At 37.6% G+C, this 25,774-nt stretch overlaps 1 protein-coding gene across 5 annotated transcripts in view; it reads left to right on the top strand.

Annotated features, from left to right (window-relative positions):
* Positions 1-25,774, top strand: part of PDE10A (phosphodiesterase 10A) — a 365,274-nt gene that overhangs the window by 292,288 nt on the left and 47,212 nt on the right. For all 5 annotated transcript variants that reach the window (XM_057406923.1, XM_057406922.1, XM_057406921.1 and 2 more), the window contains exons 3-5: positions 4,530-4,558; positions 14,285-14,405; positions 16,320-16,369. In XM_057406923.1, coding sequence (XP_057262906.1) covers positions 4,530-4,558; positions 14,285-14,405; positions 16,320-16,369 — 200 coding nt within the window. The remainder of the gene's footprint in view (positions 1-4,529; positions 4,559-14,284; positions 14,406-16,319; positions 16,370-25,774) is intronic.

The following is a 25,774-nucleotide window of genomic DNA, read 5'->3' as shown; positions in this document are numbered from 1 at the left end:
CACCTGACTGCCATGATTTTTCAAATATGATGGCCAGTGGCTTCGCAACTTCATTCACCAGCTCCTTCAGGACCCGCAGATGGATCTCATCAGGACCCATGGACTTGTGCATGTTCAGATTTTTAAGATGGTCTCGAACCAGATCCTCTCCTACAGTGGGCCCAAGGTCTTCATTCTCACAGTCCCCGCATCTGCCTTCCAAGACTTGGGTGGTGTGGTCAGAGCCTTTGCCAGTGAAGACCGAGGCAAAGCAGTCATTCAGAACCTCAGCCTTCTCCAAATCCTGTGTAGCCAGTTCTCCCGAGAGCTTCCTGAGGGGGCCTACGCTCTCCCTAGTCTTTTTATTACTTGCTATGTACCTGAAGAATCACTTCCTGTTATTCTTAATATCCCTAGCCAAGTTTAATTCTAACTGGCCTTAGCTTTCCTAACCTGGTCCCTAGCTTCCCAGAAAACATCCCTGTACTCTTCCCAGGCCAACTGTCCTTACTTCCATATTTTATAAGCCTCTTTTTTCAACTGAATTTTCCTCAGGACCTCCTTATCCATCCAAGGAGGTCTCCTGGCCTTCCTGCTGCACTTCCTTCTAGTTGGGATGCAACACTCCTGAGCTTGCAGCAGGTGATCCTTGAATATCAACCAAGAGTCTTGGGCCCCCCGTGCTCTAGGGCTGTATCCCATGGAACCTTATGAAGCAAGTTCCTGAAGAGGTCAAAGTCTGCTCTCTTGAAGTCCTGGGCAGTGAGTTTGCTGCATGCTCTTCTCACTGCCCTGAGGATCTCAAATTCGACCATCTCGTGATTGCTGCATCCAAGGCTGCCCTGGAGTGCCACATTTCCAACGAGCCCTTCCCTGTTGGTGAGCAGGAGGTCACACATGGTACCTCTCCTTGTCGGCTCCTCTATTACTTGCAGAAGGAAGTTGTCTTCCACACAATCGAGGAACCTCCTGTATTGATTGTGCCAGGCTGTACCGTCCTTCCAACAGATGTCAGGGTGGTTGAAGTCACCCATGAGAACAAGGGCCTGTGACCGTGAGGCTTTTCCTATCTGTCTATGGAGTGCTTCATCTGCAGGTTCTCCTTGATCAGGCGGTCTGTAACAGATCCCCACAGTAATGTCTCCCATAGCTGTTCTTCCTCTAACCCTGACCCACAAACTCTCTGTGGACTGCTCACCTGTCCCCAGACAGAGTTCCATACTCTCCAGCCTATCCCTAACATAAAGGGCAACTCCCCTTACCCTCTGCCAGGCCTGTCCTTCCTAAAGAGCCTGTAACCTTCCATTCCAACACTGCAGTCATAGGAGCCATCCCACCATGTTTCTGTCATGCCTATTATATCATACCCCCGTAGATGTGCACACATCTCTAATTCCTCTTGTTTGTTCCCCATGCTATGGGCACTTGTATAGAGGCATCTGAGCCGAGCTCCAAATGAAGCCAGCTCATTGGCTGGAGCAGCTGGGATATCTCTACATTGCTCAGAGCATTTATTATAGGTGCTGGCAACTGACTGGGTGTGTTGGGATGGAATGATGCTCCCCTCCCCCAACGCATCTAGTTTAAAGCCTCCTTGACCAGTCTGGCAAGCCTCCTACCAAAACTGCTTTTCCCGTTAGAGCAGCTCCACCAGCCCCCAGTAGACCTGGCCTACAAACTTGGGTCCCATGTTCAAGACACCCAAACCCCTGACTATGACACCACCCTTTTGACCATTTATTAACCTGGCAAATCCTCCTAGCTTTTTTTTAGGTTCTCCCCAGTATCCTGGAGAATTGATGAAAAGACAATCTGAGCTCCAGAGCCCCTAACCACCTCCCCCAGGGCTCTGTAATCCTTCTTTGTTCCCCAGGCTACTACTATCTATGTCCCTAGCACCCACATGTATCACCAGGAGTGGGTAATAATCCGTGGGACTTACTAGAGCAGGCAGCCTTTCTGCCACATCCCTGATCCGTGCCCCCGGTAGGCAACACACCTCCCTTGAGACGGGGTCTGGCCGGCAGACGAGTGCTTCTGTCCCTTTCAGTGTAGAGTCCCCTTCTACTACGACCTGCCGCTTTTTCCTGGCAGCACCAGTAGAGATCTTCTTTACCAGTGCATCAGCCGGCTGTTTCTGGCTCGAGTGCGCTTCCTTGTCAGCCCCCTGCAGGACAGCAAAGCTGTTCTGTGTGGGGACAACAGATTTAGGAGGAAGCTCCTTGCTTTTTTTAATTGTTCTCTTCCCCCTTTTTTTGCTGTTTTTTTTTTTTTTTGTCACTAATTCCCAGCTTCCTGGGTTAACGGCCTTCTTCTTTCCTTCATGAGGCAGAGGGGAAGCTCGAGGCCCCTGCACAATTTGGGCCGGGAGCAAGCATTCCTGCTTCCTCTCAGCTTCCCTGACATTTCGCAGCCTATTGACAGCATCCCGCAGCTCAGCCCCTGCTGCAGGAGGACCTCCACCAGGGAGCACCGAGTGCAGCCCTGCCTATTGTGCACCCTCCCCTCACCAGACCAGTGCAGGCACTCTCCTCTCTGCACCCCGAGCTCTGCACTGCAGCCTCCCCTCTCATCGGCTCTGTCTGGGTGCCTACTCTGGCCACCGCCGGGGCAGCCAGAGCAGAGCTCCCAGACGAGGCCCTGCTCATACGACGAGTGCTCTCCGTCCCGCGCGAAGAGCCTCGCCCCACTCTGTTCGCCGCGCTCCTGGTCCAATAGACCCAGACCTGGATGGGGACTTCATGTGTTACCTTTATTCATCTTCTTAGTAAAAGAATGATTCATGAATAAAAAAAATATTGTAAAGAAAATATTATTTATTATAAATAAAGGAAGTAATGAATTGCAAGGCAGGAGCCTGACATGAGTATAACCTGTGTGTATCTCATGTTATACAAACTAAAGGACTGTATTGTATATGTGTGGGAAGTTTCATGTTGGGTTGATGCCATTTATAACATCTTGTTCAGACTATGAAATTGCGTTGTCAAGGATCTCAAAGAATAGGAAATCATGAATTGCTCCTTCTGATATTGGAGCACTGATTTTTTTTTTATGGTGGCTGAAATAGAAATAATGTAGACTTTTATGCTGTGTAGTAAGCTTTCGATTGAGTGTATTTAGTCTATCTTCTGTCAGTGGAAACTGCAGTAGCAGTTACGTCGCACAGTGGTGTGAAAGCCACAGCATTGGGATGGTAGTCATTTATACTAGGCTTATTACAATAAATTAATTTTGATCCAGTAGAAGATCACTTGTATGATTTACTCATGCTTTTCAGCATATTTTCTGTTCATATCTTCTGTTGCTTAGTGTCAGAAATCAGATTTTAGAGAAGCTCATCTTAAATGTCAAGATATGAAGAGACTTTGCTGGTGATAAAATTGAAGTACTTGTAAATGTGCCTTTCTCACAGGGCACCTGTATATCCCTCCTTCACCTGGGGATGATTTTGGAGAAAATACAGCATAGGTGATACTATGCCTATGTCTGACAGAGATATCTGAAAAATCCACTTAATAGAGATGTATCAAAATATGTGTAAATTAAGGGCCACAGACAGAAACATACGATCTTTCTCTGTGTGATTAAATATATTTGGTGACTTAAAATTAATTTCCAAAGCATAGTAATTTGATTCCTAGTATCAAATAAAAGCTTACAAATACTTCCCTTCATGTTATAGGAGCAGCTAACCATTTCAGAAACAGCTAACCATCTGGAAGTTTCTTAAGGGTGTGTTTAAGCTGCTTTTGGTGGTGTTGAACTGGAAGTTGGAAGCTGTTCCTGTGACAGATATATTTTTGCTATATAACTGCTTTGCCTTCATTTTCAGAAATACTAGTCAGTATTTTAGCTGGTCCTCTGGTATTGTACCTGTATTAGCTTTACATATTTAAATTGCAAAAAATGCCTGAGATCTGCTTGCATTTGAAAGGATAAAACATTCTAGTATGTGTGTGTATATATACGATAATTTAAACCCTTGTAAACAATGTGCTTTTAATGTGCTGTGCCAGATCACTTCAGTGATACTGTTCTGTTCTTGTGGTCACAAGGATTTCTTTTCCCCATCCAAAGAAATCAACAGGAATAGCACCTTTATCTTCAGAACAGAAAGTCTAAGTCTGCTCCCTAACTTGCTTGTGTATGTAGGATGTTGGTGGCATATGTTTGATAGTGAAGGGGCTTTACTTCTCAGACTATGCAATACTAACAGTTGCCTTACTGGAGTTTAAAATTAGTAGAATAATATAGGACTTACTGGTTTAGCTGACCTGTGAATTGACTTATGAGGTGTAGGAAATTTTGAATTCTTATTAAGTCAGGACAGAATTCCTGAATACTTTATTGTAATTTTAATTGATTTTTAGATTTAAAAGTTTAAAAGATTGTAAATGCACACAAGTCTTACGATATTTCAGTTACTTTATTGAACCATGTTATGTTTTGTGCAAAGATGCAGAAATTGTCTGAAGTTTGATATCTTGTTCTTCATTCAGTGGTGAAACTTACCTGCATGCCTAATTGTTTGTTTTGTTTCCTTTTAGATGAAACGACTCCTAAAGAAGTCAGCAGGGTAAGTTCTACTCTCCTCTCTAAAAAGAGGTATGGTCTCTTAGGCCTCCTGGTCACTTGAGATTATTTTTGTGCAGGGTCTGGTCAGGATTTTACTCAATTCTCCTTGACATATATCCACTGATAGTTAAAAAAAAAAAAGGGAGTATTGACTGACCAGAGAACAGTTAACAAGGAAAATAAGTATTAAGAACACTTGATTGGCTGTAAATAAATTAAAGGGTATTTGACATTAACAAATTTATAGTTCTCACATTGCTGTTTTCGTGATCCAGTGTCAAAATAATTATTTTAATGGAAACTAGGAAAATCATGGGAACTTTCAGCATAACAGCATAAGCATTTAATCAGTGTTACTACCTTGAGAAATGGCAAGCATAGGAGGAAACAAGGGAAGAAATATGCCCTATTTAATATCTGCCTTTGACATGTGCTGTGGTGTTCTTTAATTTGAAATATTTTGCAGTGTACTAAATGAAATATAATCTAAAATGTTCAGCAACATATTCAGTAATATATTCCCAACTCTAGCCTTACATCTGATTGACCCTGTGTCCTGCAGAATATTGGTTTGTGGTTGAGGACTAGTTAGGAGGATCTGTTGGAAACCAGTGCCTTTGCTGGGAATAACAAAAGATCAGCACAGGACAGTCTGTTGCCGTGAGATGCATGCAGTCAGCCTGAAGCGCCCAAATGTTATTTCATATGAGGGAGCCACTTACAGCTTTCTGAGGTGGAGTCATGGTCCTATTTTGCCCCTCTTCTTGAATGTCTTGCATAAACTGTTTCATGTTTCCGGGAGAAAGGCAGTACTGTCAGACACACATTAAAAATAAGGCCTATTGAAAGACTGCAAAAGCTGGCTGGGTGGTCTTGCTCCCAGTAGAAGTCCTTTGGAAAATACCAGCGTATGGAAGGAGTGGAAACAGGCTGGTGGTGGAAACTTCAGTTTGGTAACCCTGAGAGTAGAGGGCTGGCATGAGGGGGAATGCAGTTCGCCTCTTCCAATACTACAAAAAAGAAATTATGCCTAAAATTAGTCTAAAATTAGTATATTCAAGCAGGGTTTTTCAATATATGTGATGTACTATAGATGTATAAGGGTATTGAGAATTTAGGTGAAAAGAGTATGGTTTAGTAATTCATTAATTTATAGCACCTTTTTTTTGGTCATCCCTTGGTAGTCAACATTTACAGCAGTTGAGTAAGTGTATATTACAACTATAGTTGTTAAGTGTAACTAAAGTTTATTGTTATCAGTGTATATGCATATATATTGTTCTGCTAGGTTGGAAGGAGTCTTAGGTGACAGAGTTTAGTGCGTGGTACCCCTGCTCATGAGGGGGGTTGGAACTAAATGATGGTAAGGTCCTTTCCAACCCTAACTATTCTGTGATTCTATGATTTCAACGTAATTAAAGATCTACTTAAAAATCTTAGAGCCTTAATTATTTCTTTGGAAGCAAGTTCCTTTTATTTGTCATTAATTTGGTAAATAGATTCATTTTTACCTAAAATTCTGTAAAATGAAGTTAGAAAACATATCCGGGTTACTACATTTGAGCTATTTGAGGAAAAAAAAATAAAGTAAGCTCTGGAATCCTGAACCCCCAACCCTGAGTCTGCACTGCCAGTCGTCATCCCTTCTGCCTCTCAGGTATGCTGGTCCCAGCCATCTCAGATTGTCGAAATCATATATATTGTCTTACGAGTTTTGCTGAAGATGAATGGGTGTCACCTGAAGTCCTGGAGTCAGTGGGATGCAGATAATAGTTCAGATGATGTTTTCTGCATCGTTTTTTTTGGGAGTTTTAAGCTGTCAGTCATAGTGTGTACAGTCATGATGTGCACACTGTGTTACTCTACTTTTTAAAGAAAAATACCTGTGGGCACTTAATAATGCACCACATTGTAAATAAACATGTTTGTTATATTAGTTTTGAATAATGCCATATATTATAATGTAGACCCTTGCAATACATTATGTTCTTCAGTAGCAGCTCAAACAGATGCCAGTTTAATTAAAATCTGAACATAAATTAGAATTTAAATTGGGAAAGTTGTATGTGAGTAATGTTTTTCAGACAAAAAGATATGTTCATGCTGACTGAAGAATTATGAGTTTTAAGGTCATTAAGTTACAATTTTAATTCCTGAAAATGTCTGCAAGAAGCAGGTTATATCATTGGGAAGCAAAAGTAAAGGTTAGTGAAAGTAAATTTATTGCAGAATTAAATCATCACCTGCTTTAAAATATTAGCCATGGACCAAGGTAGAAATATGTTGAAAAAATGTGGTTTTCATTGATGGGTTGTTTTTTTTCCATCTTTCAATGTTGGGCAGAGTGACAACATGAGAACATTCATAGTCATATGCCCTGACATTGGTTGGTTCAATAGTCTCCCTTTCTGTTGTGCTTGCACAGAACAACAGCATTAAATTGGGGGAGGATATTATTTATTAAATTTCTTTAACCCCTTTCTCCCCCCCGGAAAGCCTGTCCTTTTTTCTTTATAAACATACCTATTAGAGCCCTGGGGCTCTAAATACTGAACATGTCATTTTTTTCTTTTAATCAGCAGAATGCAGTGGGATGAATGGTGTCCAATTTTTGGGTGAAAAAAAAATAAATCTTGAATTATTGGAAGGAAATGCCTGTATTTTTCAAGGGCATATATTGCAGTTTCACACTTTGAAAACTGAAGTTCTGAAAACTGCAGTGGTATAGGATCTGCATTTTTAATCTTTTGCCATTTTTAGAGGCTTAGTAGAAAAATGAAAATCAAGTAGCGATCTTGGCTGTCAATATTATGTTGCATGCTTTTGAAACAAGAAGGGAGTGGGAGAAACCTTCCACATACATTAAATTTTGAGATTTGTAGAACAGAAAAGAAGCTTTTCAAAATTTACTGTCTTTAAATCTGGTCTGCTGATGGCACTTTCATCAATATTTTGGTGTTCAGAAGTTATATGTAAATTTATCTGAGACTGGCCTGACATAATATCTGGTCAGAGTGGAGGAAGATTTCCCCATTCCTGTAGACTGTTTTTGGCATAATAACAACTCTGGTTGCAAAACATCTCATAAGCATCTGTGACCAAACAGTGAACCTGTGAACTTTTTTCTACATTCTAGGTTCCAGAATTTATGAAATATATGTAACTGGAGACAAAAATCACCGCATGATATAATATTGGGAGCATCCTTGGAAATGCTGAGTTTCTTCTGCTTACTTATTGTGCAGATGTGTGTTGGCTTTTCCCATTCATCCTAGTTACAGAAAGGGTTTCTGGACAGAGGGATTTCAGAAAGAAAACTAACTATTGAACTCTTTTGATGAAGCAAACTTAAGCTGAATTTTATACTTTGTTTTTGCTGGTTTATCCACAAAGGAAATGAAAATAGAGGAGCGTGAGTGTGAATACTAAGTGCGTGTGTATTCATGTACATCTAGACTAGCACTGCATTTCTTAGACAGTATTAGTGAAAAGTGTGCATCAGAGACATGTTATTCTTTTCAGTTGGCAAAAATAACCCCATTCCTACATGAACTATAGCCAGAATTTTGTTCTACGTGCTGCTAAGTTTCCCATGATCACTGTGTGCTCTTTTGTACCGCAGATTCTGAAGTTTAAACAAAAATACTTCATGTTCCCGATATGATCACAGCAAAATTAGCTGTTGTTCATTTTGCTTAATGACTTTCCATTCCATGTTTACTTGAACAATACTTCCAGTGAAGCTGCTTTTTGGCAAGTACCTTTGCTTTGTAAACTCCAGTGATGCAACAGCAAATCACTTTGCAGAAGTTTACCGTATAAACATCAGAAAATTATTACCTAGCAAGTGACTAGCTCATTTATAGTACTTTCTTCTTGGAAACAGGAATAATACTTTAATCATCCCCTTTCCCCTTTTTGGACTTGGAGCTTTTGGCAGCTGCCTTGGCACCAGCTAGCACCCAGCACAGTATGTCACTGACAGTTACAGAATTAGCAAGTGTGTTTTCAGTAAATAGTTGCAGTAATTGCATGCATCTTCACCGTGCAAATGATAATAAAAGTTTTTGCTTTTTATGACATGTTGGCAAAGCAAGCTCATCTTTGCAGTATTTCCTTATTAAAGATGTGATTTGAATGTTTTCACACAGTCTCAGAGCTGAAAACTGCAACAAATTAATCAAAAGTAAGGGGAACTAGAGCAAACATACATACTTAGCCTTTAGGAGTGATGGCATTGCACCCATTGTTATGAGAAGATGCTTGTGTAAGCTGATGTCTTTATAAAGAAAATCTTGTGGATACCGTGGCGATGATAAGCAACAGGGGTAGGAAAATGAGGAAGTTTATTTTTAATTTTGTACATGATGTCTTTAGAGTGCTTGCAAGTCAAGTATTAGGAGGGAATGTGATTTTTATAAAAAGCTTTTTAAAACGAGGAGCAGTATTCAGTCTTGTCACGTTAAAATGAAGCTCATTATGCTATTTTATTATATAACCTAGAGAGGTGATATAATTGAGATATTAATGCAGTTTTATGAGCCTTACAGTTAATAACAGCTTATATAGTTACTTCTGTGCAATCATAATGTTCTTTTCTCATAATCCAAGTCTTTGGTTTTTATTACGTATTTTTCCTATTATTAGGGAAGCAATTTGTTTCAGTGTTGCCACTTGAGAACAGGGAAGGAGCTGATGTAATGATTAGAATTGGATGCCAGTGAATGGGGGCTATTTAGCAAGAAGCTTCTCCTAGGGAAGGTGTTTTCGCCATCTCTCCAAGTCTGTGAAATCAGCTATGTAAACAGGCTATGAAACATGTGCCTTCAAAACTAGTGAGCCCTTTCTGTGCAGAGTGAGAGAGCTGATTTGTGTATTTTGACATAGTAGGGCCCATCCCGCCAAATGCCATCTTGTATTTTTCCTTCTTTGCTTTTGTCATGAATGGTGTTTGGTGTATGAACAAACAATTCACCTGTGTATGGTGTCTCAATGTTAAACTTTATTTACTGAGCAAGTTCTAACCCATGTCCTCTGCAGTCAAAACAAGAATAGACGTCAGACGAATTGTGTAGAAACAGTTTTCTCTGAGGCTATGTAAAAGTATTAGAATTAATCACAGTTCAGTCTGCTCTTTATAGCTTCTTGCTTTTCAGTGTCCAAGTTTAGACAAAGCTGGTTACTCCAGCCAATCCTGGTTACCCCTTCTGGGGTTTTTTAGAGCAGAGAGATTTTTCTGAGCTTCCTCTCCAAGCTCTCTGCTCCCATGAAAGCTGGCTCTGCACTGTAAGCTTGCTTACAACACTCTGTCCACTGTTTATTTTCAGTCTGAGAATTTGACATCCTTTGGCTCAGCATGTCCACCTTGAAGCAAAGTAGCAGTATTGCTCCCTTTCTATAGGTTTTCTTTGTAGTATTTTTTTTGTTGGTGGTGGTTTTTTTTGTGTTTGGTTGTTGTTTGTTTGTTTTTTTTTGTTGTTGTCGTTTTGTTTGTTTGTTTGTTTGTTTTACTTTTGTAATGATGAAGTCCAAGTCCATATTTTTGTTGTTTCACATGTGCGGTTTAGATGTATTTTCACTGTTAGTAGAACACAGTTAATCTCTTAGTTATCTGTGCCCCAAAATTAGAAGCACCAGATTCTATTCTAGATGTGAACTAGCCATCAGTGCAGCTGTGTGTCCTTTTCCCAATTTACTTAATGGTTTAGTTAAATATTTATTTATTTATTTTTCTGCAAGCATTTCTTTCTTTATACCCATTGGTGGATGAAAATGCTTGCTGCATGCTAGAAGAATTGGTCCCTGCTTTCCCAAAAGTCTGCTTCCAAGGCATGTTGATGTGACAGGTCAGCACCTTCTCCTGTTTCCTTGGCAAAATGCCTGTGCTGTACTTCCACACTGAGTGTGTAACTAAACAGAACTTCACAGCCACCTCCTACAACAGGTACCACTCTGGCCCTCATAACCCTGTGGTCAGCTACAGACCTCCATCAGCTGACAAAAAGCTCTGTTTTGTGGTTCTCTCTCACATCCTCTGAAACCAGCCTAAGATGCCTAAATTACAGATGAAAAATAAGCAACATCAAAAGGAATCTTTCTGGATGTAGCCATTTGCCCCCATGTTTTGTGGCTTTCAGTTTGGTTGTTTTGGTTTTGTTTGGGGTTGTTGTTTGTTGGGTTTTTTTTGGTTGGTTGGTTGGGTTTCTTTTCCTAGCCTCATGCAATGAAATTCCACTTCCCCAAAGTACATTTGGCCATCTCTCTCCATATTACATGGAATTTGGGCTGTCCATTTATTCAAATTCCTACTGGCCTGTGATGTCGTATACTATGTGGTCTGTAAAAGGACATGTTTCTGTTGCAGAACCAGGCAATTGTTGGTGTGGAGAAAGAGCTCTGTGGTAGGGAGTATTATGAAGTTGCTCTTCTCATTGCTATTCAGAAGACATTTTAAGAAGTTATAGAGAAACCAGATCAACTTCTTGATTATGTTGGCATTTATCGACCATGTGCTGTATTAATGAAGGCTTTTTGTTGCAGTAGAAGGGCTTTTTCTTTTGTGCAGGAGCACAAAATGCCCCAGGCACATCTACCCTGTAAGCATGAAAACATGGAAATTAATCTTCATTTCAGTTTGTCGTACGTAAAGTTTACTTTAGTCCTTGAATATTTTAATTTTTGTGTATGTGTCTTAATTGCTCAGGATGAATGCTTAAAATTCATCTCACTCTATGATATTTTGGTATCTCTTCTCATGGAATAAAATGTTTATGATTCTCAGCCCCTTTGTTTGTATCTAAGTCACAGCACTGTTCGTAAATCACTTGTCATAGGCTGCTGTCTTCTGTTGTACCACAGTATTCTAAAGGCAAACCACCATAGAATCATTTTTAGATAAGTCCTGCAAAAATGCCCTTCTTTCATATATATAAATTCGAATATGATTATTTATAACAGGATTTTCCTTAATTGTTATTTATTTTCACAGTATTCTAATAATGTGCAGCTACTAGAAATACGATGCCAGTATGGTAGTGGCATGATAGTGCTAAACTGGTTTTTCGTCCGCTTGAATTATTTTAATGTAATGTCACTGAAATTCAGAATTTTACAGTAAGTATGCAGAAATACTTGTAGACACTGAATTTTAAATAGAAGGAAATCAACAACAGGAAGAATTAAGTAAAAGGAGGTATTAATGATGTTTAAATTGCAAACTAAATTATTATTATAATGAATTAAGGAACAGTATTTTCACTATATCCGATGACAAACAGGTAGTCTTTTTTCCACCAAGTGTGTTGAATTTTTTTGAGGAATTCTTTTCCTAAAGTAAGTTTTACACCAGGTATGTGCAGGTCTGTATTAGCAACACATTGGATCTAATGATGGTAATAGAAATCTGTCGTATTTCAACTGGATGTATTAAGCACCTATCATTTTTTTTAGTATCATGGATGCATGCAATGATTTGCCCTGCGTACAAAATGTTTGCAAGCATATGTTGCAGAGGTGAGGATAAAGGGCACATAGCTTATTATGTAATTACTATGCATATGGAACTGCTGCTTGATTACAGGAAAGTTGTTATTCTGCAATGGCTGTTATGCCAGTGGGCTCATTTTGATGATGCATTCTTTTAAGGTATTAGCTTTAACCTTTGAAGATTTGATTTAATACTGGCTGTGCATCACAGGTGAAGAAATACGTATGCATTTCCAAGTTCTGAGATGGCATTTTTCCATGTGCTAAAGGCTCAGTGCATGTGTGCTTGATTAGCTATTGTTGCTTTACGATAGGTGGCTACACGTGCTTTTGCAGATATATAGCTTAGCATGTATGAAAAATACAGACTCTCATTCACCATTTTCCTGTTATATGGCTACTTACAGCTATATCATAAATCTAAAAATTCAACTTTAATGAAACTATGCTTTGTTTTCTCCCTTTGAAGAATCATACAGTAGTAAATGTGGGGCACAACTGTGGGGACAGTCAGTGGAAGCTTGCCAGGGGCCATATGGTGCTAATGATTATAAAGACGTGTTGTATTGTACAGTCAGGATTTACAGCAGATTATGCATGTATGCAGAGTGACCTTTTATCACTGTAAAAATTTATAACTGCCACATCAATTCATAGAATTATTAAATGTTAAGTTTGTTATACATTGAGAACATTTTGGATACCCTAGGTCTTAAGTGTTCTAATATGTCCATCTGCAGCAACAGATTAATACCACATGATGTATTAAGAAGGGGTTACAGCAAAGATTGCCGTTTTGAAATCAAGATCAAGATCTGCTTAATTTATAGGAATCAGGAATTGTTATTGTCAGCAAGCACTTGGGTTTTTTGTTGGTGGCATTTGTTGGGTTGTTGGGGATTTTTTGAGATGAAGAAGCCAAATGTATCCTAAGTATATATGGCTGTATGCTCTGTATTCATGGCATAGTGTGTTGTGCATAGAAACGCATTAAAGCAGTGGTTGGAATAAACTTATAGCATGGAATATATAGTAAGTTACATGTGAAATCCATCAGTGTCACGTGTACAGGTTTACCCCAAGTTACAAAGAAGATCTGGAGAGTTACAGGGCAGAGTTACGTACATGCACATGAGCATAGGAATAGTGGGTAGACTGTGGTACTCTGAACTTCCATGGCATTTTCCATAGTATCGTTTACATTATTCTAATCTGTATTACATTTGGCCATAAAGTGTGAATGAGTCAGAGAATAAGTCTTAGTCTTTCAGGCAACATTAATATGTGTAAATATCTTCAGCTTCATTTTTAGTTTAATCAACATAATTTACCGCATCACGGAGTTCAGGAAGTAATTGACCATATTACTTTTTTCAGTTACCAAATTACCATTTTTGGGCAGGGTAATGAATCTTTACTTAGTGCGAAGTATTGCTTTCTCTGAAATTATTGTTCCTCATCCTGTCATGCTGCACATGCACATTTACTGCCAGTTTTATCAGTCCTTCAGGGTTTGGGAACTGGATAACCAAATGGAGCTGGGCCCTTGAAGGAAGGCTGCATCTCCTTTCTTGTGTTGTTTTAGCCATCTCAGGCTGTTTCATCATACCAGCAACCAGTACCCCATTGCTCCTATCTAAATATCCTACATAATTTGTATTTTCTTTCTGGCTTTGTCTGTCAGCTTCAGTTGAAACAGATGCCTGTTAGGCCACAATGGCTAGTATGAATTTTGACTTGTGCAGTTCCTGTCCTTCAGTCTAGTGGTGGTAATTGCTGAGCTCCTTGAGCTACCATCTCAAAGTCCTGGTGCTTGGCACAGTTCTGTCACTAGGTTCATGAATTTGAGGTGAAAGATGTTGGCAAAGTCAGCTAGTTGCTACCTTTTATAGTCGAGTTGGAGCTTAAAAGAAAGGTGTTGAAAGTCGCTTACCTTATAATTGATGCATCCCTCAGTCTCCTCATGAGACATTGTCATGTGATCTTGCCTAAGTTTAGGTGATTACCGATTGCTCAGCGGTGTACTCCATACACTATGAACAAATATCTAATGGAGCATATACTGGAGTGCCATGTCTCTTGCTTGGCAGTGACCCAGTTCTTCAGGCAGCTGAATTAGGACAGTCACAACTGGCTTGGTGTTGAAATATCTTCATATTATTTTTAATGCAATTTGGTGTTTAAAACCTCCAAAATACATCTGAATTGTTCTAAAATGTTCTTCTCATCTTTGCTTCCATAGTACCAGGATACAAATATGCAAGGTGTAGTGTATGAATTGAACAGCTACATAGAACAGCGCCTGGATACAGGAGGGGATAATCAACTACTTCTGTATGAACTGAGCAGCATCATAAAAATAGGTAAGAAGGAGGATCAGGTATCTCTGAGCTGTTACTTAGTATTAGTGCACAGCATATTTCTCATGTGATTTAATTAATAAAGACAAGTATTGAGTGATAATGGTGCTATCTTTGGATGTTTCAGTATGAGCTTACTTTGCCTTCTGTCCCTCAGTGAATTCCTGACTGCACTTCAGTGATTTCATCTTTGGATAGTTTTTTATCAAATTGAAGAATTAGAGCCCCCCGTTAAATGAACCAGAGTAGACTGTTCTGGTCGTGATGGTGTTGCAATGTCAACATTGAAAGTAAAATAAAATAATCTATTGGTAATATCGCTGCATACTTGAACCCCATTTGAAACAAACCTGAGATGTTACTGAAGGAGAACATGTCTTTTGTGTGATTTCTAATTACATTCAGCTGTTAACCGTTATTTTTTCTATCTGATGTAAATAACCTTTTGTGGAAAGAAAATGCTATACATGATCAAAAGTTTAGAAATAAAACAAACAAACAAAATTTCCTGATAAGAATGTAAGTGTAATTCAGTTTCTTCTTAGCCAGAGTGGATGTACTCAAATTTCAGTAGGAAGTAACAGTAGCTTTGTTCAGTATAGCTCTCAGCTCTTTAGAAAGGTTTTACTGATCCTACTACTTCATCATCTTGTAATGATGAATTCTGGTTTATATACATGGTGTATTTAAAAGGACTGCATCTATTTACTGATTTTGCTTAAGTGGTTATTTGGATACTGATGTCTAGCAGACAGCAAATCAGACTGGATTTTGTTAATACACAGCAAACAAAAAGCTATAGGAGACAGGGTCTGCTATCTTTTACAATTTATTTTTTTTCTTTTGTAAACAAGATGAGTTTGGTTTTTTTTAATACTATTTCTTTTCCAGTTCTTGCTTGTCTGGTAGCTCAATATGCTTATGTACTGCATCTGAAGGTTTTAAAAACTGAATGCAAATTACCATGCCCTGAACTCTTACTACAGTTGATAATAAGCCAGTAACTACACAGTGGTTTTTTTTCCTGTTGTCAGAGAAATGCAGAAAGCCAGCTGATTTAATCACACACAAGTCTAATCATTCCCCTGAAATGTACTAGATGGATTCTTGTGTTCATTCATGAAAAAATGAATATCAGATATGTGCATTTACTGGTTAGAATGTTTATAAACTGTTGGAAAGACAGACAATCTTAAAGTGTCGAAGTCTATTGTGTAAAGCCAGATAAAATGTCCCTATTCCCCTATCCTCTTCTGATTTTGAGAGTTTTCATTTTAGCAATAAGTTATGATGGGTGGTTGACTTCAAACTTTTGAGACGTTAAGGGACTTGACTTTCCCCGGTTTCACACAGCAATCTGAGTCTTTCACAAATCTGACAAATATGAACTTTCTAGTATCAGTGTTTTTAATATGTGGCAGGTACAGAAAATAGAAACTGTTTGTTTTGAAACACATTTTTATGGCAATATTTGCAACATTTTATTTCCCCATCGTTTTCTATCCTAGGGGAAAGACAAATATAGCATACCATCTTTGAATGGTATTTATTTTACTCATGGAAATTATAATGTTATCTGGCTGATTATATTGTAAATGCATATTCTTATGTTACTTCTATACTGTCGTATGAATTAATTAAAATTTACAGACGTTAGGCCTTGGAATAAAAATAAGATATTTTAAGACATTTCTAATTATCTTTTAAAATGTAATAAATGACAATGGGGAATATTATCTCATACCTCTAATTTTGTAGTCTGGAGAGTTTCAAATGACACAGCAACAGAACTTCACTTTTAGAATTGTAGATGTTTGTCCTAAATGGAACTGAATCTGTGGTTTCACCTCAGAGATTTTGTGTAAGTTCGATTTCCCCCTGGGAGTACAATTATTTCTTTTATTATTGCTTTGGCAGCTACGAAAGCTGATGGATTTGCACTATATTTCCTGGGAGAATGCAATAATGTAAGTACACTGGATGAAGATGCTGCTTTTCAGTACAGTTACAAGTGCATTTTCCAATTTGACAATGATACTTTGATTTCATTTTACATGCCATTTAGCAGGAAATATTACCTGAGTGCTGGGTAACACCTTTATGTTATCTTTATTTCTGTAAAGTAGAAGCTTATTGAACATACTAGTAGTGAAAAAATGTTTCCAGCATTTAGATTCTTGGCCTTTTACTTTTTTGGTAATGATTTAGGAGTCATGCTGTTGTTACTCTGACTGTTGCAGCTTAACTTGCGATTTAGCCCCATTATTAATTGTCTTTAACAAACAGAAAACTCTTTGATTTAAACTCCGCATAGCCTGTTCTTTTCATCTAGTTAACTCTGAGGGTTTGTTTTTTTGTTGTGTTTTTTTTTAATGCTGTCATATTTTCTATTAACTGCCAGCTGCAACTTGATAGTGAGAAAATGTAAATTTTAGATGTAGATTTTAGTTAGCATAAAATAAATTGTAATTTTAAAATTTGCATATGAAGTCAGATTGTGGTGCAATAATTTGAATAACAGGGAATCCAATTTTTGCTGTTTTGTTATTTGGCATTTAGAACACATTTAATATTTTTCCTATCCAGAGTGATTTGTACAGTTACCGTTATACAAGACTTTGTAGTTATTTTGAATGGCTATCAAGAAGGAAAAGTAGTTTATACTTGTCAGTTCTGTCCATATAAAAACCGTTTGTCAGAAATGTTATATTTTTCATTGGTTCAAGAAACAACCTAAACTCTTCTTACTGAAAAATGATGAGAGAGGAAAATACTTTTCTTATTGTTTTGTTCCTTTACTTTACACAGCCAGCTTTAATAGTTTATTTTTTGTATAGTCCATTACCCATTTCCTTTGCTCTTAGTGGCATAATTGAATTCAGAAAAAAGGGAAAGAATGACAATTTTGAAATAGTGGAAACAGGATTGAAGATGTACAAACCTGCAGGTGACTTGAGCCTTGTCTGAGAATATTTTTTACTTATTAAAAAACATATTGCCTCATCTGAAGGATGTAGAAGCCTGCCCATACAGAAATTTCCTAAAAGAAGTGGAAGTGGGTTTTACATGTTTTTCATTTAATGATTATTTCATCTAATGAAGTCCTGTAAATTGAGTTCTGTAAGTATGTAAGTAGCATACATTTTTTAATAACCTTTTGACTGAGGGGTGTAATTCAAGTAACATGTTCACTTGTTGTGAATAGAATCTTCTCATTAGTAGGTGACAGTGTCCGCTGTCATGGGTGGAGGTGATACAGATGGTCACTGGAGCTTCCTTCTGCTGCCAGAGGCAGCGCTTGCTGGAAGTTCAGCCATCTGTGCATGCTCATCTCTAAATGTTTTGTAAAAGATGATAGTAAAATTAACTTTACATCTTGAGACCTAGAGGATTCTTACCGTGGTGAGTTTTTTCCTATTAGATTAGTGTGCCATAGTATGTATGGGTTTCCTCCCAATGTTCCGATGCTTTGAGGGCCTGGGCACTTTATGACCTTCTACATTTTTAGTTTTTGATTTTTTTTTTTAATAGCCTATTAGGCAGTTGAATCTATTTATTTCCCAGTATAGCTTTCCTGAATAAAGTTCCAACTACTAAAAACACACATTGACTTTATTAACCACTGCTATGTAGCTGCATCTCCCAAAATGGAATGTTCTTCATGTAGTTATTATAGGGACTGATCCCAAGTCCTTTGAAGTTAGTGTGAGATTTTCCATTCACATTAGTGGGCTTTGGGCCAGACTCATGTTTGTAGTCTTGTAACTAAATGGTAATGCATTAGCCTATTTTCTGTAAGAAAATGTCATTGAAAATTAATTTGGATATCTTTGTCTTTTTGAATATTTAATTTAAAGGATGTGTCCAAGTGAGATGAATCATTGTCCAGCAAATACCGTCAATATATTTTTATATGCTAAATATGTTTTTTTAAATGTGAGCAAAAAGATACTGTGTAGGATAAATGGGAGAAAGGAGCGAATTCTTTAAGCTGAAGTTTCAAAAGTTATAAAAATCCTTCTCATTAGTCTGGACAAAATAGTTGCTGAACACCTATGGCCAGATATTGAAGAACGGCCTCTATTTTTTGCTGGCTTAATTTTTTGATGTTTGGTTTTGTGACTTAAGTTTTGCCAGTTCAGCAAAACTAATTTCCCGCCCCTCCCAATCTTAGCATTTGGCTTTTTGTTTGTTAGCTTGAGAAGTACACATGAATCTGCTGGTATTTATGCAGTCAGCAGCCTCAGGTTGCAGAAGTAGACCTGTTGTAACAGTCATTTCCACCATGCTTTCAAAGAAATAATTTGTGCCTGAATACAGCTTTTCTAGAGTGTCTGTGTATGCCTTTTTGAGAATTAAATATTGGAAGGGAATTCTGTCAGAATGGAGGAATCCTGTGAATAAGTAGATACCTACTTTTTCCCAAATGGTTTTCTAATGTTTAGTGATGTGTATTCTGATTATATTCTGTAAGGGAACTTAGGATCAAAACTGAAGCAAAGGCATTAATTTTACTTCATTTCAGTTCCTGCTATAAATGTGTGTAGGTATCGTTGTGCTTGTTTAAAGAAATAGAAATTTGGGAATCCTGATGAGTGTTAATCTCAGCTAAGGAACATTTTTGCAATATGAGATTTCCATAACTGCCTTTAGCCTAGATTAAATAATGAGTTTCTGGACAGGATAGAAGATAACTTCCTCTTACAGAAATTCTAGATATTTACAAAATGAAAACTAGCAAATGATTATTACATTCTGTGTGCTGCTGTTCCTAATATTGAGATAATTGCTATACCGTTTCTGTTTTCTTTTTCATGGGTTACTAAGAATTCATGTAAATTTTTCTTTAGTGCAGTACGTATTATGGGCAGCACTTCCCATACTGAAAACTGAAAATCTGTTTAATGAGAAGAAAAGTTCTAGATCAGCTGGTACTTTTCTTTTTGTAAAACATAGATGAATAGCTGGCTTTTAAAGGAGGACTTTGTTTTAGGAAAAAAACTTGTATAGAGTTTGACAGCAGAAATGTGAGTTTTTTAAAATACTTGTCCACATTTTTTTCTTTATGGACTTACTGTCTTTCTCTCTGTTGAAGTATACAAAACTATATCTTGACTTTTTTTAGAGTTGGATAACAGCATAAGGACAAGGTAATTTCTGGCTGACAGGTTGGGTTGAATGCCTTCAGGATCTTCACTTGGGTGAATTTGCTTAAAATGGAAGATGCCACACCAATTGCAGGCTACACTGCATTTCTTTATGCGAGTATTACTCAGAATTGGTGCCAGAATGAGTGTGGCAAGTTCAGTTATTTTAGCTACTTTCCGGTTGTTGAAATTGCTTGGGAATGCTAGCACTCTTTGCATTCTTTGCTAAGGGTGTTCTGTTTTTCAAATAATTGCCTACAAGCAGGTAAGTACAACTTCCATGCTCAACTCCTTCCTTCCCCACAGGTTGCTCTGTATATCAGAATCTGGTTTTGCATACGCTATACATACGGTAGAATGCATTGCAAAATACTCAGGTACTAGAAACAGTGCAGCTTCTGGGCAGACCTATGCCCATACTGGCTCTGGGTCTTGAACTGTCTCTCTGTCTAATAAATCATCTGTGTCGATGGGATAATGCAGTTATGCAAATAAAATTACTTACTTTTAACGTATATTACAGCTATTTTGCAAATACTATTTAGTGGAGACTGGAAACACTTCCAAAACAAACAGGAATGTTTCACAACTCTCCAGCAAAGGACTTTATTTCAATTTTGTGTTTTATTCCTCATGAGGATGAATATGTAGTTCATAATTCTCATGTTATGACTTTAATTGAACATAAACTTCAAACATGAGTTAAAGTTTTTGCTGAAATCCTTGTAGTGGATGTAGTGTGTGTGTAAATCAGTTGTTTAAGTATCATGCTAGCTGGGCATGGATTTAAGCCCCTAAGCTGACATCTTTACAAGACAGTATTTCTAAAACACTTCTCACAGCTACAGTTTCTAATGTACTATTATATTATCTGATTCTTCAGATGCTTCTTGCTTAAAGTCCTTACTTGTGTGATCCACCTCATGATTACATTGTGATTCCTACGTAGAGACGCATGACTTTGAATGTAATAGGCATACACTTAAAGTAGCTGTTCCGAGGTCTTGTGTTACTTACTTCCTGAAGCTGCAAATTGTGTTGACAAAGAGATCATCCTTCCTTCAGACAGAATTTTCAAATAGCTTTATTGAAAGAAATATTTATGTGAGGCCACAAATATGTGCACGTACTCTGTGCTTCAGGGTGTATTAAGCTATTCTAGAATTTCTGCTCATACAGAAATTGTTGCAGCTTGATTTGCAGTGCCACCTAGTGCATTGATGGGGTGGGTGATTTGAATTACTGAGAACCGAGAAAAAAACGTGTGCCTGCTAAATGCCTCAGGGTCTTGTGCCAGGCTGAGGTGCATTATTTTGAGTATGTAGACATCTTCACTGAAATTTGAGTCTTTTAAACATGTTTCCAGGTGAAAGCCTTCTAGCTGCAATTCAGTCCAGAAAATCTTGGTCTCTGTCCTTGAATTGATTCTAATATCATGTACTCTTTATATATATAAAGTGGAAGAAATCTGTTGCTTTCTTACTTGCTCATGGATAATGATAGCAGAGAGGAAAAGCTGTTGCTGAATTATAGTGTCTTGAGTTTAACTTTGAGTCAATAAATTATCAAACTGAAAGAAATCAGATAAATAACTGTCAATATATATTTTAGTGAAATTTTGTTTTTGTTTCATTTAATATTTGGGTAAGTGAACTTGTGGAATACGGTCGTGATGAATATACTCTAGGTAGAATGCAGAACTGGTTAGAAGACTAGACAGAGTTTAGTTGCTTGTGTTTCACTATAAGAATACCTGTGTATTCTAATACATATGTGTAAAATACCTGTCAGGAGGTGCTGATGGTATTGTGTTATGAGACTTAAGCTCCTGCTCCTCATTATTTATGAGGATTTTAATCTGCTTCCCCTGTCAAGCATTAGAGTTTGAATAGAAAAAAAAAAACCAAATATGTGGGGCCAGGTTACAACAGGATGGGAGGATGAACATCAGAAATTTTTCATTACATGCTTTTAGCTGTTAAAAGTGAAGAGTAATGAAGGTTTCTTCAGCCTCAGTAAAAGAGGTTCAAGGTAAATTACTTAATAATTTTGACAGACTATGTGCATGGCACCAAGAAAAGAGCACTAAAAGCTGTGGTATTATGGTTTATTGGTTATGTACTAATTTTTTTATGTATCTGAAAGCCAAGTTTGTGTGTTTAGCTGTGAATTGAGAATGCTGTCATGTCGCTATCCCTCAGGAACTGATTACAGTGGACATCATTCTGAACTTATGTAGACTGGAAGACTTATTAATACATTAGCATTTTAAAAAGAAATTAGAGATTAAATATATGTTGCCTATACCTAAAGTGCCTATGAAATATGAAAGGGTGAATTTTGTTATAACTGTCTGTGTTCACCAGTGGTTGAACCTTTGTTACGGTTGTTACAAGTTTTGGATTTTTCTTTTGTTTCAGTTTGGATTTTTTAAGTACATCTTGCTCCCTATTGTTATGTTAAGGCCATTAGTGGGTTCCAAGCCACACTGTCACATCAGTCAAAATTCATGAGGTTTTTTTTTTTCACTTTATCAAAGTGAATCAAGAGATGAAACAGGAGGGAAGGAATAATTGTGAAGATTCTGGGCCCAGCTGGAACAGACAGCAGGAAAAGAAGCACCTTGTGCTCGAGGTTCCAACAAGGTATAGGAGGTTTTTGGTGTCAGACTTCAGTGTCCCCTGCCTAAAACTACATTTAAAGAAGTCCATCACCATATGGGACTTGTTGGAAAAAGATTGGTCATAGTGCAGTTGAGCTTCATGTAAGTAAGGAGATCTGTCTGTGTTTGGAAACAGGTCAAAATAGGGAATTGAAGGATCTCTTGGGCCACTGTGTTCCAGAATGCATGAACCTGGAAGCTTTCAAAGGGTTTGCTCTGCAAGCAACCCAGAGTGACTTTCTCACCTTGGTTGCCTTCTTCCTCCTCAGCAGCAGAGATATCAAATTCTGTGTCTACATTAGATATCTATAATTACTTAACTTTTACCAGTCGATAGATCATGACATTACTGTATCATTAAAGATCTATTCATGTTTACCTGTTTGTGATACTGACATACATTCTCACTGCAGGTGGTTACAGCAGAGAAAGATACTGTGAGCAGTACGCAGGCATCCTGCTATCTCCTTTCCCTTACTTTATAGTGTTTGGGAAATTATGGGACTTTATATTCTCTCATTTCCTTTATTTATTGAATATATATTGTTTAAGTTGTGGTTGAAGCTCTCCTAGTCCTTTATTTTGATTATTAATTGCTGTTAGGTATCACTACCAAAAGTGCAAACTGTTAGTCTCTTTCTGAAGTACATTGAGATTTCGGAGGAAAAATACCATGCATGTTCAGTAGAGCTGGTCCATGGAAGGAGTGTCTTTCCTTCTAACTGCATGACCATGAAATAAATACGCTCAAATGACTTGTCAGACCTAAAATACTATGTGGCAGCTCCATTTTCTCTTTAAAGGTAGTTTAATTCTCAGCTGTAGCATAATATTAGCAGAGGAATAACTGGATGAAAACCTCTTTTTCTTGTCTTGCTGAACTTTTTGAGATTGTCTGACTTTCTGTTTAAATAGCAGGACAAATATTGACTTACTGGTTTTGTCAGAATCAAGTGTTTTTCCTCACTAAATGAACTCAACTAAATGCCCTAACCATTGGACTACTGGTTTTGCTTGGATAGACTTCACTCTTGTTTTGGCTGTGAATTCTGTACTTTTCTTTGACAATTTATTTTCACCTCAGCCTAAAGTTCAACTTCCTCCTTCCAAAATGCGATTCATCCATCACAGCTAATGTACCTTCATCACCACAGGAGTACCTGCATCTGGTACATTATATTGCATCTCCTTAGTTTCTGAACATTTCTGTATGTTCTTTCTGAAATTGTTTAGTATGTTTTATAATGTGCCTTTCATGTTTGCAGAATAAAGGAATTATCATTATGAGAGGATGCATCTCAGATCATTGTTTCATTTTCTGCAGCTGACAGTAGATGAATTTTCAGGTGCAAATTGTACCTGTAATATTCCATGCTAGAAAACAGCCCCTGTTTAGTGATCTACTTGGTCCCATAGGGTCCAAATTGGTAACCATTGATCTCTGAAGTTTGTCTTCTTTCTTTCACGCTTGAGTTTTCTTCATCTTGTGGTCCATTTGGCTCACTCTGAGCCATAGTGCAAGGCATTCTGTAGTCTGTGCAGTGAACTGTGACGTTTATACTCAAATGGTAACTGGAGCCTTAGCTAAAATAGCTATATTAATAAAAACTTTTTATTGTAGTTTCCATCTATAAAATGAGGATAGCATTGCCACCCAGCTTATAGGGGAGCTGTAATAATGCATGGTTAGTGACTGTGACGTACTTGGAATACAATGGCATAATATTTAAATAATACCAATGCCAGTGTGAAGCTCCCTGCTTACTGCTAAGGCTCAGCTGAAATCTTACTTAAACAGCTTAAAAGTTCTTCGTTCAGTCTTTCAAAGCAGCATTGGTTTCTGAGCTACTGGAATCTGGAGTGCCTGTGCCTCTGCTTCTGTCTATTGTTATGGAAACCCTTGTGAATTATAAACATAGGAGAGAGATTAGTTGTAATCAATACTAATTATCATAACTGTTGATGCTGTAGAATCTTGGGAGCTTGACCCTTGTAGCAGCCCTAATGAAAGCAAAGTCTGATTATAAAAATAATCAGTACAAAGGAGTGGCACATAATCTGGCCTTTCCTACCGAGAATGGTAGTAGTACTTCATATGGTGGCAGTATCATTTACCTGTGGTATTATTTGTGTAAATAATAACAAAATAATAAAAATTAAAAAAAAATCTATTTTCCTAGCAAGGAATGTTTCATCTTAGATCATATGGTTTAAGGCCATAATTTAAAATCATACAGCTATTTAGCAGTAGAATTACTAACTACAGGTGCTTTCTGTACATGTTCCTGGTCTTACAAATTTATTTGGTGAAATAAACTGCATCATTGATTATAGTAAATAAGAAAACACAATCTGCCAATAGAAGGTGGGTCTCTGAGGTGGTGCTTTAGCTGTGTTAATATTAGGAATGTATAAGGAAGGATGGCTCAATACCTTAGGACAGTAATCTGGAGTCTTGAACATAGAGATTTGATCCCTGCCCTTCTAGCACTACATGTAATCTTTGCTGTGTCATTTATTCTTCATGTGCCTGAATGAATTCCCTCTGTGTTTAAAGGGTAATAGCTCTAAGTGCTGAATGGGGTGTGATGGTGGTAAATTTTGAGAGTCTGTGGTCATCTGTAGCTTTAGGAGGCACATAAATTGGTGGATGTAATGAGACAAAGGTAGAAAAATTAAACAGAAGTTGAAACTTCTTGCTTGTAAAATGAATTGCTCCTGCTGATTGCATGGGAGACTGTTTTTTGTGGTTTTGTGATTTTAAAATTAGTTGTCACTAACAGACTATTGCTTTGCAGGTTGTCTGGGGTGGGGTGATAAAAGAAAATTTTAAGGAGACTGTGATAAAGACATTGTTTTCCATTATTTTACTGTTCCATAAAGTTTATTTTTCATCCAAAGATGAGTAAAATTTTAGATTTGAAGAGTGTTTGGCGTAAAGAGGGTTTGCAGGTTTGACTTTTATGTTTAGTTTTCTGTTTGTAAAATAATGTTTGCAATCCCATTCATTCTCATAGTGTTATCTTTTTGTTATAGAACAATTATCAGATGTTTCTGGATGGGTTTAATGGTATGAATGTCAATACCTGACAATGGTATGAATTGTCAATACCTGACTTTTCAACAAATGGGACACTTTTAGGCAGGCAGCAAGTAAGATGTTGCTTCTAGTATAGGGGACATATGCAATCACTTGTATTTCAGGAAATACAGTGTTAGGATGATTTTGAAATTAGCTTTCCTTAGGATGAGGTAAATAAGAAATTTAAAGATATCTCTACTTTTTGAGTAATTTCTATTGAAATAAATGAGTATGTCCTACAAAACAAACAAACTAATCTATCTTTCTCTTGCAAGGTAATATTTATTTTCTTTTGTGAGTCTTTATGCGGTGTACTGTGTGTTCAAGGTGAGCACAGTCCAGTTCTGATATGATGACTTGACCTCAGCAGAATAGTTATCTGCTCTCTGAATGGTGACTTTAGAGCAGGATTTCCTAAGATTCCAAAACAGTTAAGTGGAGTTCATCCAACTACTTCTCATTGTCAAAAGCTGTGTTTCTC

This window comes from Pezoporus wallicus, unplaced genomic scaffold (assembly GCF_028554395.1).
Source record: "Pezoporus wallicus isolate ANWC-B61680 ecotype Strahan unplaced genomic scaffold, APGP_CSIRO_Pwel_v1 scaffold_6362, whole genome shotgun sequence".
NCBI lineage: Eukaryota > Metazoa > Chordata > Aves > Psittaciformes > Psittacidae > Pezoporus > Pezoporus wallicus.
The sequence above is the reverse complement of the archived record's forward strand: the minus strand, read 5'-3'. Positions and strand labels throughout refer to the sequence as shown.